The 14,742-nt window shown below is 36.0% G+C and overlaps 1 protein-coding gene across 3 annotated transcripts in view; it reads right to left on the minus strand.

The window, feature by feature from the left end:
• Window positions 1-14,742, minus strand: part of ZNHIT6 (zinc finger HIT-type containing 6) — a 54,259-nt gene that overhangs the window by 19,326 nt on the left and 20,191 nt on the right. For all 3 annotated transcript variants that reach the window (XR_004052196.1, XM_030913291.1, XM_030913290.1), the window contains 3 exons: window positions 8,286-8,354; window positions 6,130-6,210; window positions 4,660-4,737 (listed from right to left, as the gene is read on the minus strand). Coding sequence is in view for 2 of the 3 variants with exons in the window: in XM_030913291.1 (XP_030769151.1) it covers window positions 4,660-4,737; window positions 6,130-6,210; window positions 8,286-8,354 (228 nt within the window). In the remaining variant the exon portion in view is untranslated. The remainder of the gene's footprint in view (window positions 1-4,659; window positions 4,738-6,129; window positions 6,211-8,285; window positions 8,355-14,742) is intronic.

The raw sequence follows: 14,742 nt of genomic DNA on the forward strand, positions 1-14,742 counted from the left end.
TAGCCAACTTGATCACCAAGTCTTACTGTTTTTTTTTTTTTCCTAGATTTTTACAGTTTTCTATGCCAATGAGACAAGATTCAAACAGCGTTAGTATTGGGTCTTGAACTAACTCTTCAACCTTATCTTTTTAAAAACAGTTTTAAAAATACTTCTCTACATGCATCTATATACTCCACTTACTTGCCTTGTTTACGACATACCACACCCTTGTACTTCTTAAGGGCCTCTGTACCCTCCCCTAGTCATAGGCCATTCACCTTTAATAAAAGTCAAATGTGACTTGCACAACAAAGCCTTCTGATGACATAAGGATACCTGCTACCTTCCACATCGCTTTTAAGACGTAGACACAGGTTTCTTATGATATATACAGTGTGTCTGTTTTCCCTACTACAATAGAACTGTATTTTATTCATACTTGTATAAACCCCAATTTTTATTTATATGCCTAGAAGATTAAATGTACTTAATGGTTTTTTTTGAATAAATTTGGAAAGAATCATCCTATAACTGCTTAAATCACAAAAAAACCACGAAGATTTACAAGTATCAAAGTAGCAAAGTAAATATAAAAAACAAAATGTATCTAAATTTCTTTCTGGTAAATAATTCCATAAAATAAAAGTAAAATCTAGGCTTAAAATTTAATACATTTGTAAAACTGTACTTGAATAGACAAAGTTGGCTGTTTTATAAATTATTTAGTCAGTAGTAACTTAAGTGGGCAATAATACAACAGCTGCCCTCTGATAGTGCCTGACATTTAGCAACATAGGCTTTTCTAGTCCAAAACCACTCATTTACTTTCTGAGAATAAAAAGTTGGTAAGAAATAATGCGGCAAAGAGCAAGAATGGCATTACTAACGTAAGCATCTTACATGAATGATCTTCTTCACAGGGGCAGGAACACTTTTCTTTACTGCCATAGCCTCAATGTTTAGAACAGTACCTGGACTTTGGCGTACTCACTATTTGCTGAATGAATAAATGAATTTATTTAAAAGGCTAAAATAGCTTTTCTAAGAGATAAATTCAGACCCTATGTATTCTGGAAAGAAACTCCAAAACAGATCAGTAGTGAATTCCTTAGATTAGACACAAATTCTATAATCACAATTTAAAAAAAAAGCCATGCATGGCAAAGCTAAAAACTGGAAAAAATGTAAGCATGCTCTAGCTGACCAGGTATATCTATATCATGAGACAATTGCTATATACCTTCCAAGAATGGAAAATAAAACCAATGGAAACTGGTAACATCAAGTATTTGGTAAAAAGACTTTACTCTGAAGTTACTGTAATGCTGTAAACGTAAAATCAAACAGCCATAAAGAAACTACATGTTCTTGATTTCTAAGCACTTTTCAGGAAATAATAAAATGGTTCTATTTAGAATGCTTATCTTAAATTAGAGCTTAGCATTTATAACCTCTAATAATTTTCCTTAGATGTTCTCTGAATGTACTTTAAGGATGTAACTGTAATTATGTATACAATCAAATGTAAATGCTCATCTTAGTCCATTTATCAGTATGTTATACAGAACATTGTTTTAAAAATCTGACAAAAAATAAAAATCTATGCCTACATATATCTCTACTTCATTACTCTATCTAACTTCATTACTTATGACTACAAAATACTTTAATAAAATTGAGGTTCTTTAGAAATTAGCATAACTATGCTTTGAGGCTGACCTAATAATCAGAAATATAAAGATATCCTATGCCAATTTAGGTCCACCTTCAAGATGAAAGCTACCTCAACAGGAATTTCTGACATTATTATTGCTGTCAAATGATGCCATCACTACTCAAGGCTAAACATATGCCAATTTTTAAACTGGACCTGGGATATAACATTTTCCCCCTTTCTTTGCTTTGGTAGTATTTTCATACATCACTTAGTTCAAGTCAACAGCAAAAACGGGGTAATCTGGAAGATGAGCTTTCTCCACAGACAAGGTAGAGTGAAAGTACTTTCATGTTCCTCAGACTGGCTCAGGTTTATCATTTTTTTTTTTTTTTTTTTGGAGACAAGGTCCTGCTATGTTGCTCAGGCTTGTCTCAAACTCCAGAGCTCAAGCAATCTGCCTGCCTCAGCCTCCTAAAGTGCTGGGATTACAGGCATGAGCCACAGGCACCCAGCTAGGCTCAGGTTTAGTATCAAATTAGTCTATTCTAGGTATTCCTTATAGTCAACACCACTAACTTTTCACTTTATTAATCTACTATTCCCTTCACTTTGGGGATTAAAAAATTAAGTTTTGTTTAGTAAAATCCTAAAGTCAACTCCAAGTAATTCATGTTTAAACAAAATAATTTACATTGTTTCCTTGGATTTACCTCTAGTCAATCATTACATAATTCTTATATTATCTGTTTCATCTTCTAAATTCAGTTCCTTTCTTGCCATGTGGCATATTTTATCTAATTAGTTCATCTAAACGTTACTCATGTTTTAAGCCATGAGACCATGGTTTTAGTCTCACAAGCCTACTAAGAGAATACCTCTGAGGGCCAATGTGTCCACTCATCTAAGCCAGTCAAGCTTGACTCTGACAGAATATCCTCTTCTTCCAAAATTCAAGGGAATCAGAATTCTTGGTAATAAAAGACAAACAGGGGATACTGAGTATTTTAAAGTTTATAGTATAGGATACACTGCTTGGGCCCAGAGAGCAGTTATTTTTTAACTTGGAAATGTGTACTGTAAGTCCACGAAGAGCCAAAGTGGATGGAAATCTCAGCTTGTCCTAGCATACTAGGGTTTTTGAGAAGAGCAGCAGAAATGCCCATAGGATGTAATGTCCCAAAAAGGGAGCAGTTAAGGAAACTGCTCTCATGCCATTGCATGGAAAGAAATCAGGATACCTAGAGACCACAACTCAGAAAGCTACAAGTCAAAATGTTAAGACTTATTTTAACAAAGAGCCAAATGGGATAAATCTAAACAAAAAATACATCAAAGAAGTATGCTTAAATGAAACTCACACGACCTAGCTCTAGGCATTCAACTCCTCTGCGCTTCATTTTCCTTTAACGTCCTCACACTAATGTTATGACTTTCCTTCTTTAGACTCCCAAAGAGGATCGAAGTTGTCAATAAGCAGTAATATTTTGAAAACAAATTTTTTTTCTGAGCAGTAGACTTAAAATATTCAGCAAACCATGCCATAAACAGATGTGCTGTCATCCAGGCTTTGTTGTTCCATTTACAGAGCACAGGTAGAACAGATTTAGCATAATTCTTAAGGGCCCTAGGATCTCTGGAATGGTAAATGATCACTGGCTTCAACTTTAAATCCCCAGCTGCATTAGCCCCTAACAAGAGGGTCAGTCCATCCCTTGAAGCTTTTATGGCAGGCATTTACTTCTCCTCTCTAGCTGAGTCCTACATGTCATCTTCTTTCAATATAAAGCTATTTTGTCTACATTGAAAATCTGTTGTTTAGTGTAGCCACCTTCATCAGTTATCTTAGCTACATCTTCTGGATAACATGCTTTGGCTTCTACATCACCATTTGCTGCTTCACCCCACACATTTAGGTTATGGAGAAGGCTTCTTTCCTTAAACCCCATGAACCAACCTCTGCTAGCTTCAAACTTTTCTTCTGCAGCTCCCTCACCTCTCTCAGCCTTCATAGAGTTGAGAGTTAGGGCCTAACTCTGGATTAGGCTTTGGATTAAGGGAATGTTTGGGCTGGTTTGATCTTCTATCCAGACCACTAAAACTTTCTCCCTATCAGCAATAAGACTGTTTTACTTTTTTATCATTCTTGTGTTCACTGGAGTAGCATTTTTAATTTCCTTCAAGAATTTTTCCTTTGCAATCATGACTTGACTAACTAGCAGGAGAGGCCTAGCTTTCAGCCTATCTCGGCTTTCAATATGCCTTCCTCACTAAGCCTAATCATTCCGCTTTTGATTTAAAGTGAGAGATGTGACTCTTCCTTTCACTTGAACACTCACAGGCCGTTGTGTGGTTATTAATTGGCCTGACTTCAGTATTACTGTGTCTCAAGGAATAGGAGGCCTGAGGAGAGTGAGAGAGATGGGTGAATGAGTGGTTGGTGGAACAGTCAGAATACACACATTTAAGGCTGCCATCTTATATGGGCACAGTTCATGGTGCACCCAAAGCAATTATAGTAGTAACATGAAAGGGTTACTCCTGTATCACAGGTCACCATAACAGATATAATGCTAATGAAAAAGTTTGAAATATTGCTAGAATTACCAAACTGTGACACATAGACTCGAACTGAACATGTGCTGTTGGAAAAATGGTGCAGATAGACTTGCTCGAAGCAGAGATGCCACAAACCTTCAATTTGTAAAGAATGCAGTATCTGTAAAGCTCAGTGAAGTAAAACACAATAGAACAAATAAAAGAATGCTTGTATTTTAAAATATTCTACTTCCCCTATCTCAGTTGACAGAAAATAAAAGAAAATAAAATATTTTAATCTGGATGATTTTTCAACCCAATTTATCCTATAAGTGTGATTATTTTGAATTCTGACTTGAAAGTTGAAAAGTAAAAGTCATGTTCATAGCTAGATAATTAGTTTAATAACTTGAGCTAATCAAGCTACTTAATTATGCTACAGAACTAAAAAATATTTAAAGAAATGGGGAGGAGAGCAATTTTACCTTACTAAATTTTGCTGCATATATTCAATCTTCATTAAAATCTGAACCCCAGTCTGAGAGCGAATGTAGGCTTTCAACCTGAAATAAAAAACATCACATTGAAGGAAAAGTTGATTTTTAATATATTTCCACATAGTCTTATGGAGACTAAGCATTTGTACCTAATAATACTTAAAAGTTCATCTATTTAAGCATAGAAAAGGAGATAAAGATGTTTTCTAACCAGAAATCTGAAAATAATATAACTTTTTTCCTCTGTTCATCTTAAATTTTAAAATATCTGTTTCAATAAATTAATCTGGCTATGTAATTTTACAAAAATGTATCCTATTCAGTGACATTTTGTCTTACTGGCAAATATGTGACTAATGATAACAACTAGGTTACCATTTATAAGGAAATAAACTCAACTATCATAGCTATTTTAAAGACTGCTTAATATGTGACATGGGTCAGGTTCAGTCTGGGCATGACCTTTTATCAAAAGCAAAAGAAAGAGATTCAACTAGAACTGGATTAGACATTTTAGAATCCACCCAGTCTAAATTTTAAATACCAGGTTATTCTGGAACCAAACCAAGCACTCGTTCATATCCCAAGCAAGTACCATCTGGTGAAAATAAAGTCAACTGGGTTTCTGCCCAGAAGCACTAATAACTCACACTCTAATAACAATCTCCTTTTTTGAGCAGTGCCTAGTATATGCTAAGTCCTGTACTAGGAATTTTATACATGCTATTTCTTTTAAGCCTTGTAACAATTCTATCTAGGAAGTGTTATCATTCTTATTTCACTGATGAGAAAAAAATAAGGCCTGGAAATTAAGTAACTTGCTCTTAATCACACAGCTAATAAGGGACAGAAACAGCTATTTTAACCCAGATATCCATGACTGAATCTTTCCACTGTGTTATGTTAACCACTTTTGTCCATGCTGTATTTCTGGACAGGAGGCAGATTGTACTTTGCTTAGTTCTCTGAAGACTTGGCTGAAACAGGATTTCCTGTCTTTAAAAGTTACTTGGAAACTTTTAATTTTCAGAGTCTTTCATTCAACGTCAAAGGTAGTTTAGTTTAAGGGTTAAGAGTAAAGACTTTGACTCCAGACTGCCTGGGTGTGAATCCTAGCTCCCTTGTTTACTAGCTATAGGATATTACTTAACCACTTTAAGGCTCAGTTGCCCCATTTATAGAATGGGTATAATAATAATCCACTTTTCAGAGTTATTGTGAGGATTAAATGAATTAACGTATTTATTATTGTCTGCTTTGAAGAGTGTCTGGAACATAGGAAACAATGAATGTCAGCTACTGTTGTTGTTTCTACTGACAGACCTTCAGTAAACACCAAGAAAATGTGATAGAAAGTAAATTGCACTACACATCACATTCTAATAGTCATGGATGACCCTAATAAGTACATCAACATTTTAAATTATTTCAGAAAGTTACAATATTTTTGAAGCATACCTTTGACGAATTACAGGATCAGACTTTTCAGGATCAATGTAAGGCTTTAGGATTTCATTAATAGTTTTATCATCTGGTACTCTTTCCAACAAAGAAAAAAAAACAAGCTATATTACTATTGATAATTTTCTACTAAAGGTGTTAATTTTGAATTATTAAATGTTGTGGCTTTTTTGCTTTAAATAACTGAACAAAGACCTTTTATATTACTCTTGGCAAAATAAAATATCCTTTTAAGCAAAAAATACTTAGGAAAAAGCTCAAAAAGAGTTCTTGGACACACTTAACAAGGTCTTAAAAAACAACATTTTGAGAAGTTCTGTATAAATCAATTATAAAAATATGAAGCCTCTTTTAACACACACCTGTACTCAAACATGAAAAGACGAGGTCAGGATAAAATGTATTTGAAACTAGCAGAAATAATAAATCTGAAAAAAGGTTTCAGATTTCAGTGCATGTTCAAATTTATTCATTCTAATTTATAAGACCAAGTTAAAAAATTGATACTAATTTCCTTGGAAACAAAACATTTTAAGTTTTCCAACTTTCCTCCATATATGCACACTGTTTTAAACATATATAAAGCTGTATAAATAAAATTAAGACACTGTTTTAAAACAGTAACTTTCCTCAACCATTTATACATATTCATATATACTATTGGCTACATACCCCTATCTGTAAAATAAGTCGTTTCCTTGTATGCAACTCCAAATAACAAAGTTCTTCACTAAAATCCCTTTGACAACTACAAAGAAAGGATATTTATGTATAATGTAGGAACATGCTAAATATACTACTTAAAGAGCAACTTTAAAATTTTGCTAAACCAAGGAATGAAATAGTTCACAAACATTAAAATGTTTCATTTGTTTTTGTTTTTTTATTTTTTTTTTGAGACAGAGTCTTGCTCTGTCTCCCAGGCTGGAGTGCAGTGGCATGATCTTGGCTCACTGCAACCTCCGCCTCCTGCGTTTAAGCTATTCTCATACCTCAGCCTCCTAAGTAGCTGTGATTACAGGGGTGCGCTACTTTCACCAGCTAATTTTTGTATTTTTAGTAGAGACAGGGTTTCACCATATTGGCCAAGCTGGTCTTGAACTCCTGGTCAAAAGCGATCCACCCGCCTTGACCTCCCAAAGTGCAGGCATTATAGGTGTGAGCTGCTGCATCTGGCTGACATTAAAATGTTTAAATGACACTTGAAAGTGTTTTAGGCTGGATGGGGTGGCTCACGCTTGTAATTCCAACATTTTGGGAGGTAGAGATGGGAGGATTGCTTGAGGTCAGGAGTTTGAGACCAGCCTGGGCAACATAGTGAGGCCCTGCCTCTACAAAAAATAAACAAGAATAGCTAGGCGTGATGGTCTGAGCCTTTAGTCCCACCTACCTGGAGGCTGAGGTAGGAGGATCACCTGAGCCCAGGAGGTTAAAGCTACAGTGAGCGGAGATCTGCACCACTGCACTCCAGCGTGGGCAACAGAGCAAGATCCTGCCTCCACTCCCCTCCAAAAAAAAAGAAAAAGAAAAAGAAAAAGAAAAGAACAAGTTTTAATATGAAACAGTAACACAAAAAACTTTATGCAAATTAATTCCAATGAGTACACACATATGTATCTAAAATAATGTACTTTCTGAGTGATACACTATAATGTTAACAGTGGTAATCTTTGCATGGTAGAATTTTGGGTCATTTTTCATCTCCTTAACCACCACACAGCTTAAGAAACAGGAAACTCTCAGCCCTCTAATTCTCCTTGGATCCCTCTCCTCAATACTTGCTTTGCTGCTAAAGAAACCATCATCAGGATTTCTATGTTAACAATTTCCCTTAGAGTTAGAAGTTCTATCACCTTTGTAGGTATTCCTAAAAGTACACTATTTAGTTTTCTGGCTTTATTCCCCCATATTTACAAACAATCATGTTTTATACATTCTTCCTTAACTTGCTTTTCTTACATTATTTCTGAGATTCATCCATGTTGATGTGCATAGCTGTAGTTCATTCGTTTTCAGTGGTGTTTAGCATCTCAATGTATAAATATACCACAATTTAGTTATCTATTCAACTACTGACATTAAGTTAACAATTTATTTTAGATACACAGCCTCCAAATTAAAACAAATCAGTGATTAAAAGATAGCAGTGATACCTTTTTTCTATGTACTCAGCTTGACTTTGAGGAAACTGGAGCTTCACATGCCAACAAAACTGCTGTTTTCTAAGAGAGAAAATAATCATGTGAGAATCAAGGTAGTAGATAATAAAAGTCTGGATGCAAATTGAACTTTCTACATTTTCACTTTAAGATGATTCTAAAATTATTCTTAGAATTTAACATATATTTTCTATTAAGAGCTAATGTCTCTTGCAAGGGTTACTAAGAAAGAAAAAGGGAAGCAGTTCTAAATTCCAAGGACTTCACATTTCTGAATTAGAAGGCAATTTCTCATAGTTCAGGGGCTTTTGAGAGCAGTGTGCTACTATTTGAAGTTTACAAATAAATTTCCTCATGACTAAATACAATGAGCTGATGTCTTTGCTTGACTAGTCTGGAAATTAGGTGAATGAAGTATTGTCCGGTTGAGTCCAGCTGGCTGGAGATACACTTCTGAGGCATGAGTACGTGCATTCAGTAGCAAAACAGTAGACAACAAGCTGGTTGCTAAGCAGAATGCACTTTGAGCTACAGTCTTTTTGCTTTCAGGTCTAAACTTTGGTTTGACATAGGATCAACAGCAATAATTCACTAAAAGCCTGATTTTAGAAAAATGACTGTATTTAATATATCTAAATTTAGAGACACTGACATGATTCCTTTAAAAATCTAATGCTCCAAATATTGAATCCATTATCAAAATTTAAATGTCTTCACTACATGATGATTTTACACAATGTTTTCTTTACTTAGAAGAAATTTCTAACAATCAATTAGAGCAAGTTAATGACCACCAGCATCTCCTTAAAATCTATCCCATAGCAGTAGGACCCCAAAATCTAAAATAATTTTCTTTTAATACAATCTAGTAATCTTTCAGCAAACATTTACATGATTTAGTAAAATTTCTGTCAGAAGACAATGCCCATAATTTTATTGAGAACAAAGTTGAAAAATACTCTTTACTAATCTAAAGGACAGATGTCTAAAATCTCAGAGGAAAAAACATTTAAAAATTTGAATGCAAATGCAAATTACTAGTTACTAGTTTTAAAAAAAAATTCTTCCAAAATAAAACATTTTGTAATATTCATTATTTGTGAAGTAGGTATACCATAATAGCATTAAGGGCTGAGAGACATTTTTTTAAATAAGAAATAAACTGATTTTGTTCACCTTAATGCATAATATAATTTCTTCCTAAATGTATATTTTTTCCACGTTAACTTAGGGAAAAAAGGATTACCAACTTGCCATCTTACAGAATTGTAAACCACGCTCAATCACCCCCATTATTGCTTGAGTAATTTCAAAACCCATTCGCCTTTTAACATTCAGTACACCCTGAATATGTTCAGAAAGCACTTAACATTCCAAACACAGAGGGAAAAAGCCCTCGGAGATAATTTTATTTGCTGTAGTTAACTAGTTCTCCTTATAACAAAGTCATTCATTGCTATACATTGCTAAATTATTGATAAAAATATTTCTGTATTTGGCCTCAGCTCACACATGAACAAATTTGAAAAGTACACTAACTTTTAAAATGTGATCTTGCAATATTTCAAAAACAAAGAAAAACAAAATAATGCAAAGAACATTCAATGCACCCATACTCAGATTTAACTCATTTACAAGTTGCCATATTTTTGAGGTGGTTTTATTTCTTCTAAGAAATAAAGGGCTATTGATAACAGTAGATGATTTTCTATACTATACTTTAACCCAAGGTGGGCAAATAGAAGTTGAAGGGTGTTGTATAAAGAACTGCTGAGGCTGGGTGCAGTGGCTAAGGCCTATAATCCCAGCACTTTGGGAGGCCAAGGTGGGCGCATCATTTGAGCCCAGGAGTTCAAGATCAGCCTGGGCAAGCTGGTGACACCCCATCTCTACAAAAAAAACAAAAATGAGCCAGGCATGGTGGCGTATGCCTATAGTCCCAGCTACTCTGGAGGTTGAAGTGGGAGAATCACCTGAGCCCAGGAGATTAAGGCTGCAGTGAACTGCGACTGTGTCACTGCACTTCAGCCTAGGTGACTGAATGAGACCCTGCTTCAAAAAAAAAAAAATTGCTAGGCCAGGCACGGTGGCTCACCCCTCTAATCCCAGCACTTTGGGAGGCCAAGGTGGGCAGATCATGAGGTCAGGAGATCTAGACCATCCTGGCTAACACGGTGAAACCCCGTCTCTACTAAAAATACAAAATCTAGCCGGGTGTGGTGGCATGTCCCTGTAGTCCCAGCTACTTGGGAGGCCGAGGCAGGAGAATCACATCACTTGAACCCAGGAGGCGGAGGTTGCAGTGAGTTGAGATTGAGCCACCGCACTCCAGCCTTGGCGAAAGAGCAAGATTCCGTCTCTGGAAAAAAAAAAAAAAAAAAAAAAAAATTGCTGAAATGAGTGAGTTTATTTTCTCTAAAATGGTTTCCAATTCTTCAGTGTTGCTGAAATTACTGTAAGTCCTGACATGTGCTCTTCTTAAGACTGAAAGAATTAAGTTTGTTTCCCAGTTTTTATAATTATATATACAAATATATGTCCCACTTAAAAAAATGCACATACATCAAACTCCTGGCAACATTACTTGGATTACTTTCTAAAGCTAGATTCCAAGAGGTACAATCAGTAAGACAGAGCAGGGTTTCTCAGTCTCAGCAGTGCTGGTATTTTGGACTAGATAATTCTTTGCAATGGGGACTCGGTCCTTTGCACTGCAGGATGTTTAGTAGTATCCCAGGACTCCACCCTCTAGATGAGTGTTCCCAGTGGAACACTCATACATCCAGTTGTGGCCACCAAAAATGCTACCAGAAATTGTAAATGTCCCTGGAGGCAGAATCATCACTGTTTGAGAACCACAAGGATAAAGGTTTGAACATTTACAATTACTCCTAATGCATTAGGGCTACTGTTCCCTAAATTCAACAAAATGCCTTCAACTACAATAATGTCACCATGTCCTTGGCATATCAACATTCTCAAAAATGGTATTACTATACCTAGTATATTCTAGGTAACTTAGGGACTCCAAGATACCATGTTTAGAGTTGGGTGATAAGACTGGTGGAGTAATTGTGGCAACTATGAATCCTTATGTTCCCTTCTGGGCAATCTGACAAAGCAACAGAAACACTAACCTCTTCTAAGTCCTATGAAACCCAAGTAACTATTCATGCACAGCAAAGCTGTTTCCCTCTCCTTCCCGAAATATCAATACATACATGCATTCTCAATGAGGGCAGCATGGCCCCAAAGAGGGCAAAAACTGGTTCTCTGAAGGGCCACCAAAATCTTTGCTATTTTAACATTTGTGGCCCTACAAAGGGCTACTGTATGCAACAGATATACAGTGTATCTATGGTATCAAAATATCATGGCAGAAAGCTCCTTGGGAGGCCATAATAAAAAAAAGATTGAAAAATACTTAGATGGCACTTGTATCAAATGAGGAAAATAAATATTTTATACTCATTTTCAGGGAGTTAATACAGGGCACTTATTTACGAACACATGCTTACTAGAAACTTGTTAAGGATCAGTCTCTCTGTGGCCTGCTTGTTAACAAAAACAGAAAAAAAAAGGGATTATTCTCTCCCACAGTTTCAAGAAAGTATGTGGATGAACACACACATTTAAGGAAAGAGGTTCTATAACCATAATCTAAATTATTCTTTTGACTTCATAACTTCAAATTGCAAATTTTTGTATGGGGAATGCTACCATAATCCCAAGGAAAAAGATGCAAATCAAAAGTCATTAGCTCCTTTTAAATGGCACTGCTCTAATGTTACAATAAGATGTTCAAATTCATTAATAACCAAAGAAATGTATATAGAAATAAAATATTTTTACTTATCAGGTTGGCAGAAATTAGAAATACTAAGGAAGTGTGGCAAAAGTGTGGCAACTTCATTGCTGACAGCAATATAAATTGGTGCAAGCTTCTGGTAGTTCAATTTCATAAAAGCTATAAATAAAAATCGGTAATTAAAAAGTATATATTTTTGCCTCAATAGTTTTATTCCTGGAAATTTATCCCAAGGAAATAATTGGTCAAATAATAATGTATATATAAATGTCCACTGCACCACTTTATATAATAGAAAAAAATTAGAAACAACCTAAATGTACATCATCAGAAAGTTGATTAAATAAATCATGGTAGATCTACATAATGAATTTTAAGTAGTCATAAAAGATGAGGCAGAACTTAATGTACTGATGTGGAAAACTGTGCATGTTGAATGATAGCCTTTATATTTAAAACACAGGCTTATACATATATTGGCAAGTATGAAGACCATACCCCAAACTTTTAGCTATGATTATTTCTTGACATTATAAAAGGACTTGACTTAATTTTTACCTACGAATATGTCTGTATTATTAAATAAATCTTCCACATAATGATTTGTGGAATTTTTTCCTTTTTTGAGACAGGGTCTCACTCTGTCGTCTGGGCTGGAGTGCAGTGGCAAAATAGGGTTCACTGCAGCCCTGACTTTCTGGGCTCAGGCAATCCTCTCGCCTCAGCCCCCACAAGTAGCTACCACAGCTGACTGATATTTTTGAATTTTAGTAGAGACAAGGTCTTGCTATGTTGCCCAGGCTGGTCTCCAATTCCTGAGCTCAAGCGATCCTCCTACCTTGGCCTGCCAAAGTGCTGAGATTACAGGTGTGAGCCACTGTACCTGGCTGATTTGTTACTTTTTATAATCAGTAAAGTCAAAGATGCATTCATGCGGCACACACAGGATGGTAGTGATAGAAAGGACAGGAATAATTTTAACATTCTCTTTGAATTTAAAAATATTTCACTATTAGAAGTATTCATTTAAGAATTCTCTTTTGCCCCCTTTGAGAAAAAAAAATATACGTTTCTCTTTTTTATCTTAGAAACTAGTACCAAACCAGAACTAGGGTTACTTACCTAATCATTTTGATAGTCTCAAAGCTATCTTCCTATGAAATATGCCACAACTAAGAGTTACAAATGGAGGCTAAACTCTAAGAATGAAGATTTCTAATACAAAGTTTAAAGAAGCTTGAATATTTCTGTTTTTTTTTTTTTTTTTGAGACGGAGTCTCGCTCTGTAGCCCAGGCTGGAGTGCAGTGGCGCAATCTCGGCTCACTGCAAGCTCCGCCTCCCGGGTTCCCGCCATTCTCCTGCCTCAGCCTCCCGAGTAGCTGGGACTACAGGCGCCCGCCATCTCGCCCGGCTAGTTTTTTGTATTTTTTTAGTAGAGACGGGGTTTCACCGTGTAGACCAGGATGGTCTCGATCTCCTGACCTCGTGATCCACCCGTCTCGGCCTCCCAAAGTGCTGGGATTACAGGCTTGAGCCACCGCGCCCGGCCACTCTTTTTTTTTTCAAATCACCAATTCTCATCTCACTCCAACAATGATTAACCAACATATACCCAAAGAACACAAACGAGAGCTCACTAGACATTAAGGACAAAGAGACCAACAAGGAGATGAGTCCAACACGGACTTCTTTTTAGGGCAGCAAGTCAATCACCAACGTTGGGCACTGCATTATTCCCTCCATTTCACAATTTTCATATGAAAGCTTCCTGTTCTTTATTGACACTGTACATAGCAAGAAGGCTCAATATACTATAAGGTCCAGAGGTAGGACGGGGGAGAGGTTAAGTGGACTTTATGTTTGAATCCCATTTTAATAATTTACTTCTTAACATGTTCTTCAGCAAGAGACAATCTCTTTGTACCTCAGGCTTCTCATTGTAAAACAGGGATAACAACGGTATTTCTATCACAATTAAATGAATAAATAATATATCAAGAGTTTAGAGGCTGGGCATGGTGGCTTATGCCTGTAATCCCGGCACTTTGGGAGGCCGAGACGGTTGGATCACTTGAGGTCAGGAGTTTGAGACAAACCTGGACAACATAGTGAAACCCCATTTCTACTAAAAATACAAAAAAAAAAAAAAAAAAAAAAAAATTTGCCAGGATTGGTGGTGCACAACTGTAGTCCTAGCTCCTCAGGAGGCTGAGGCAGAAGAATCACTTGAATCCAGGAGGTGGAGGCTGTAGTGAACCGAAATTGTGCCACTGCATTTTAGCCTGGGTGACAAGAGTGAGACTATCTCAAAAAAAAATAAAAATAAAAATAAAAAAAAGAGTTTAGAACACAACATTGTTAGTCCTCAACAATGTTGCTGTTATTATCAAATACTGACAGTGTCTTTAGAGAGTATTTTGCCGGGATTTCATAAGCAAACTCTAGTCACATTAAACTTAGTGTTTAGTGGCTAGAGATGAAACTAGAAACATTAATACCAGATTATATACGGCCCTGAATGCCCTGCTAAGCAGTATGGATTCTATCCTGTAATTAATGCACCAACAACAAAGGTTTTAAAGAACAGTGAAATGAAGGGCTTACAGGGAGATTCATCATCCTACTACTTAACTCTCCTAATA

This window comes from Rhinopithecus roxellana, chromosome 12 (genome assembly GCF_007565055.1).
Source record: "Rhinopithecus roxellana isolate Shanxi Qingling chromosome 12, ASM756505v1, whole genome shotgun sequence".
In the NCBI taxonomy this organism is placed as follows: Eukaryota; Metazoa; Chordata; class Mammalia; order Primates; family Cercopithecidae; genus Rhinopithecus; species Rhinopithecus roxellana.